The 6618-nt window shown below is 58.1% G+C and overlaps 1 protein-coding gene across 1 annotated transcript; it reads right to left on the bottom strand.

Annotated features, from left to right (window-relative positions):
* Nucleotides 1–3046: 3046 nt before the first annotated feature.
* On the bottom strand, nucleotides 3047–5515 carry LOC120650331 (protein JINGUBANG-like). The gene has a single exon (XM_039927429.1). The coding sequence runs from the start codon at nucleotides 5172–5174 to the stop codon at nucleotides 3663–3665; it is 1512 nt and encodes a 503-aa protein (XP_039783363.1). The 5' UTR covers nucleotides 5175–5515; the 3' UTR covers nucleotides 3047–3662.
* Nucleotides 5516–6618: the final 1103 nt, after the last annotated feature.

Consider the following 6618-nt stretch of genomic DNA (forward strand, 5'->3'; position numbering starts at 1 on the left):
GCAAGTTATTCCATGTCAGATTGGAGTTGGTAAATGCCACCATCTGATCATCTGTTCTCTGTTTTTTTATAAAACGATTCTGAAGAGTTTATCGGTGCTCGGTGAGGCACTAGGTCCGTTGGGGCTGAGCTCTACAGCAAATCAGCCCAGGTGTCGATCACGAACATGGAAACGAACAATACTGAAGAAAGCTTGCATGAGGAAAGAAGAGCAAGATGCAGCTCAACAGTGCTTGAAAGTAATCACGGTTTGTACTTTTTTTTTAAAAGCACGAACCTCATGATCTAGAGTCATTCTTTTACTATCACTGCTGCATCAGGGGCTGCTCCTCAGAAGAAGAAACGAATCCACCAAACTCATCCCCACGCCCCTCCAAAACATCAACAAACAGTCAAAAGGAAGAACGAATTGAAGCGTAGCCAGGAAAAGAGGAGTCATTTCTCGAAGTATGGCAACGGGTCGGGTTTGGTTCGGATGAAGAAATGATTGCAAAAACCGAAACCCGAACCCGCCCCGAACTCCAATTCGGGTCACAATTTATCACAAAATCGAAACCCACGGATACCTAAAACCCGACGAATAATCCAAAATCCGAAAAAAAAATTACCAACAAGTTCTAGCAACAAGCCAACAAGGAGTAACAGGGCGGGGAGCGCGCGGCCTCTGGGTCGGGCCCTCCGCCATGCGGGGCAGGCTGCGTCCGGTGCCTGCCGGCCTGCGCGCGGGGGCGCCACGCGAGCAGGCGGCGAGGTCGGGTGGGCGGCGAGCCGACGGCGGGGTGGGGCGGGGCGGGCGGCGAGCCGGCGGCGCGCGCGCTAGCCGGCGAGCGGGCGGGGCAGGGGGCGCCCGCGCGAGCGCGAGCCGCCGGCAGGTCGGTGCGGGGCAGGCGCCGGGCAGGCCGCGAGGGGATGGCGGCTGAGAGTCGACGGGGTGAGGGAGAGGCAAGGCAAGAGGGATTGAGGGTGGGTTCTGGGGATTTTTAGATTATATATATATCTAGGGTTTCTAGTAGGTTTCTATTGGGCTAATTGTTTCGGAGGCCCGATGAAGCTCCGCGGGTTAGATTAAGAATCCGTTTCAAATCCGAAATTTTTCAGGTATCTGAACCCGCAAATCTCCGGACGAACATCAGAACCAAAACCCGCAAACCCAAAAACCTGGAATATCCGTCTTGAACCCGATCCGCTGCCATCCATACATTTCTCCCGGCAAACTTGAATGGATTTTGGACTTGTCATCTGTAGGTGTGCTTGTCATCACGAAACAAGAGACTCCTCCAGGCACAAAAACCAAAGCCAAGCAAAACCACTTAGGGTTTCGAATCAAAATGACAAGTGGAAAACACTACTGCCATGAACAAACCAGTCTAAACAAACCAGTCGTGAACGGGGGCTGACTGGCATACGGGAAAGGAGAGCCCTATTATAGCTCGAGGAATCTAGGGTTTGGAGCGATCACCCGAATTTACATTTTTCCCATCATGCGACCACTGAGTGTTTGAGCCACTGGTGACGGGCTTTTAGTTTTCATTTAGGGGCAATTGCATTTTTTAGCGGAAAATGAAGATTTTAGTTACTGAGTCGGGGAAATCCATGGAGCCCATTGCATCAAGCAAGTAGAGGGTTTCTGATTGTACGATGTATAATGATTTGGTTTAACACTTACAAAATTTGAATCATCCTTTCAAAAAAAACAAAATTTGGATCGGTTTTACCATTAGTTTGACTAAAATCAAAATGTTTAAGAATAAGGAAAACCATTACGGCTATATGTGTGGCCTAGGTCATCAAACTCAGTTTTAAAGCTCTCCTTCGCATATTAATTTTTTTAACAAAATTAGCTAAAATTTGCTCAAGATAAGTCATAATATGTTGCTTATACACACCAACATGATGAGATGTATACATAGATCCAACATAAAAAAACTGAACTCTAAAACTAAAATCTCACATCCACCTTAAATTTTCAACAAATCCGATTCCACCTTACATTTTCAACAAATCCGATTGTATCTTTTTCAGAGGGATCTCAAAATAACAGTCAGCTACTGGTGCATATCCGCCCCGTTTTTGCCGATGAACAACTTGACAAATCGGTCAGTACATCCGTGTCACCGCCCAGAGCCGCTGAAAGGAATGGGTGCGGCCCGCCGCGACGCCCGATCAGGCGCGGAACAACCATTCCAGCCGCAACTGCAAATCCTCCGAGCCCGCGTGCCGTCGGCCGGCGCCTCTCGAGTCCCGACTCGGACTCGCAGGGTCGCAGTGCAGTGCTACAGAGGGAATCCTCGGCGCCACACGGGGCTTCCCTGTTCCAGGAGGGCCGGGCCGCGCGGCGCGACAGCGACGGCGCCTTGCCAACCTGTGGCTTGGGTTCCGGATCATCAATGGAGCACCTGTCCTCGTCTACCTGCGCACAACTTGGCCGGATCCGCACACCTTGATACGAACAGCACACTAGCAGTAGTATCTTTGCCGCCATGAATGAATGAGCCAGCGAGCTAGTAGTGTGTTCGAGCCTCTTGAGGCCGACGGCTTCATTCTGAATTTCTGACAGGTGCGTCAGGTCAATGCACGCTCCCCCGGCTGCTTCGTGCTTATGCCGCTCGAGCTCAGTTTCAAGCAGCTTAATTAAGTTTCTCCATGGCAGCAAAAAGTGCGTATTGCCGAACACATTCCTTTATAACGCGTTGCCGAACGCTTGAAGATGTCCAGAGCGGCATCCAGCTCTGCGGACTGCGGTGATGGTCGCCGGCCGGGAAGATCTAGATTGTTGTAGCCTTTTCGCCCGTCTTCAGATACGCCGCCCCTACTTTTTACTACTACTTAATCACGGTTCGGCAGCTATCCTTAAACAGGATAACTTAATCTCCCGGCAAGCAGAAAGTTCGAATTATGGCGCACTAATCCGAGTCAGCGGTAGTTTTGGGGCGAGCGAGTGGGATCAGCTGCGACGTAGAGGTGGTGACGGATCACGGTCCTAGTACTTCCTTCTTAACTATCCAACTTGAACATTAGGTATTTTTAGCTCAAAATTGTATAAGATCTTGAGAATCTTGCGCGTGTATGCACTATATTTGTATAGTAGTTTAAAATTTGAGATCCTTAACCATCCTTACATGTACGAGCAGTCAAACACACATGGAGTGAAGTGCCTTGAACCGGTATTGAAAAGCAGACAACTTCACAAGAAGTTTAAGTGCCAGTACTACATCACCATCTCTGCATTGATTTCATCACAAGATCTAATCTAAGCAGTAACCACAGCCATTTGTGCTTGCGCGCCATCCCCTTCACGCCAAATCATCATGACTGATGACTGACCCGAGAGGAAGAGGCCAGGGGAACACGGAGAACACCGATCACGCAGGGAGAACCAATAATCTTCCTTGTCCATTAAGCCGGACCTCGACGTGGCCAGACACCTCTCCCTGTCAGACCAACCGCCCCTTGCCTCTCCAACCACCTACCCGTATCTCATCTCCAACCAGGTCACTCACCACACAGTGCGCACTTGATCTCATCGCACATCAACAAAATCCCTACTACGTATCTGTACACACGCCTCTACTGTGCTGTACGTGCCGCAGCACACGTGTGCGCGGCACATTGTCGCACGCGCGCGGGTGAGGTCGTCACCCACGGCTTCGTGTGTGGGCTCGATCACGCCGCGGCGACGCGCTTCAGCTCCGGCGGCGCCTGCTGGTACGGCGCCCACGCCGCCTGCGCCGGCGGCGGCGGCGCCAGCGCGACGGCCCGCCGGGGAGTAGTCCACGCCTCCGACTCCAGCAGCGCTGGCATCGGCGGGGCGGCCGGCTCGTCGGCCAGCGGGCGGTCCTCGGAGAGGCGCCACACCTTGACCGATCCGTCCAGGCTGCCGCTGTACACCACGAACCGCCGCTCGCCGTCGTAGCAGCATCCCTCGTCGTCGTCGGCGGCCACCGCGACGCACTTCACGGGGCCCGTGTGCCCGGCGAGCACGGCGAGGCGGGCGTGCCGGCACCGGCCGCCGTCGCCGTCGTCGTCGCGACGCCACACGCAGAGCGTCCGGTCGGCGGACCCGCTCGCGACGACGCGCCCGGACACCGCGAGGCACATCACGGCCATCCGGTGGCCCGCCAGGACGCCGTCGAGCCTCGGCTCGCCGTCGAGGCCCCACCGCCAGCACGCGACCAGCCCGTCCGAGGTCCCCACGTACACGGCGCGGGCCTCGGGGCACGCGGCCACCGCGGTCACCGCGCCGTCGCCCTCCCGGAGCACCCTCTCGAGGACGTGCCTCGTCCGGTCGCCCCCGCCGCCGGCGATGACCGTCTCCCGGCGCCAGACCTTGACGGTTCCGTCGGCGGAGCCGGTGAGGACGAGGCCGCCGAACCCCGCCGCGGCGACCGTGTTGACGGCGTCGTCGTGCGCGGGCACGGACTCGAGGCAGCGCGAGTCCGCGACGCGCCACACCTTGAAGGTCCGGTCCCAGGACCCCGAGTAGAGGAGCCCCGCGGGCTCGTCGAGGCTGAGGCACGACACGGCGTCTGCGTGGCGGAGCCAGACCGCGCGGCGCCGGCGGCCGCGCGGCGACTGGAGGGCGACGTAGCTGGACGGGTTGACGGAGCTGACCAGGTAGTCCCCGAGCGGCGGGAGCGAGCCGACGCGGCGGTGCACAGCGGGGCCGGCGGCGTCGTCGGCGCGCCAGACTCGGACCTTGCCGTCCTGGTGGCCCGTGAACATGCGGCCGTCGGCGGCCACGACGATGGCCTTGACGAGGCCGCTCCCAGCGCGGAACCCGGCCAGCTCGCGGCGGCCCCGCCACACGCGCACGTTCTCCGAGTCGGTGCCGGTGTAGAGCACGTCCCCGGCCGCCGCCAGCGAGTAGATCTTGCCGTGCTCCTTGACCAGCGACGCGATGAGCCCGGTGGCGGCGGCGTCGTCTTGGGCACCGGCGCCGCCGAGGCCCGGGAGGAGGTGCGTGGTCGCCGCCCAGGGCGACTTGGGCGGGCTGCAGCGCGACGGCGAGGACGCGGCGGAGGCCGGGAAGGAGGAGGGGGAGCTGCTGTTGTAGCCGTCGTCGTCGGAGACGGTGGAGTCGTTGGAGGAGGAGAAGGACCGCGGGGAGGAGAGCGCGGAGCCCGGCGCCGGGTCGGCGCGGAGGAGGTGGATGAGCTTCTTGCTGTGGCCGCCCATGGCGCGACGATCGGAATGGCTCTTTAGTTTATGGGCTGCTGCGCTCACGGCGCGGCGGCGGTGGAGCGGGAGCGAATCGGGGTGGACGTGCGCGGGAAGGAATCCGAAGCCGAAAGGGAGAGGAGCGGAGAGGTGGCGGTTGCGGAGCGCCGGGCGTAGGCATCAGCAGCGGAGGCGAAGCTAGCTTGCGAGGTTGGAGAAGGGGGCGCGGGTGCCGCGCCCCGTATATATACCGCGAGGCGGCGGGCGGCGGAGGCAGGCAGAGCCGTGGAGGGCGGCCACGGCGGCGGGACAGGTGGCGGGGCCGCGTGCAGTTATGGGAGCGGGCTCCCATTTCTTTGCCCGATTATTTCCGCGGACTCTTAATGATTGCCGGGTTTTATTCCTTTTTTTTTTCGCGCTTGCTTTGCTTCCTCTCCGCTGGGAAACCGCCGGGGGGCGCCGGATCACCGAACCGGGGGCACGTGGCTGGTTGAGGTAGGCCGGCAGCGCGGACCCTGCGGGACTCTGTTTTTTTTTAAAAAAAAACGACATGGGTTTGGAATGGAAGGTCCGGCACGATCAAAATTGCCCGATCGACCGTTTGAAACGTGCGCCGTGCTGGTTCGGTCGGTACGGCGTGGCACGTTGTTGGCAGCCCGCAGGTGGTTCAGCCCAGGCTCGACACGACGCCGCTGTGCGTTTCGTACGTACAGCGTCAGTGATGATGCGCCCGTGTGGCAAAAGTCGTGTGCTCGTAAATGGCGGAACGGTACGCCAGGAGACGCAGTGGTAACGGATTCAAGTGACGAGTGGGGAAATATCCAATCATATTGGTGCTGCTACGAGAGTCTTCATAGTCAGGCCGGCAAGGTGGGAAAAAGTCAGTTCAACTGTTCAAGTACCACGAAACAACCAGCGATTGTAGTCGCCCCTCGTAGGTATTAGCACAACGTACGTCCCCAGCATATTGATGCTCATCACAAGGGTGTGCGCGCGGTAGCCGATGAGATAGCATGGGAAAATCTTTGGGGTTGTCGGCCAAGACAGAGGACAGTCTGCCTTCGACTTGTCTCGAGCCTTGACCCCGATTCTGGCAAAACCATGGTCCACGGCACAAGTGCCCTCCCGGCCTCCACTTAGCGTGTGCTGCCGCCTCTCGGAAAAAAAAGAAGGTGTGCGCGCGCGACGCCGCCTTCCTGTTTTCCGTTTTGCTACTCCAAATGTTCCCCAAAAAAAGTTTTGCTACGTACTCCAATGCAGATTTGCACGCGTACGCGTGATGGAGAGACGGCAGCCACGGCACCGCGCACACACGTACCCGCGCCGTAAAGGGGAGCGATGGCCTGGTCCCGGCCGGTCCGCCGCCGGATGCCTAGTCGTAGAGCCGGCCACATGTGGCCAGGGTTAACAATTTCGGTGAAATTTCGCCGAAATTTCGGAAAATTTTTCGTTTCCGCTAGTT

The sequence above is a fragment of the Panicum virgatum genome, chromosome 9K (genome assembly GCF_016808335.1).
Source record: "Panicum virgatum strain AP13 chromosome 9K, P.virgatum_v5, whole genome shotgun sequence".
In the NCBI taxonomy this organism is placed as follows: domain Eukaryota; kingdom Viridiplantae; phylum Streptophyta; class Magnoliopsida; order Poales; family Poaceae; genus Panicum; species Panicum virgatum.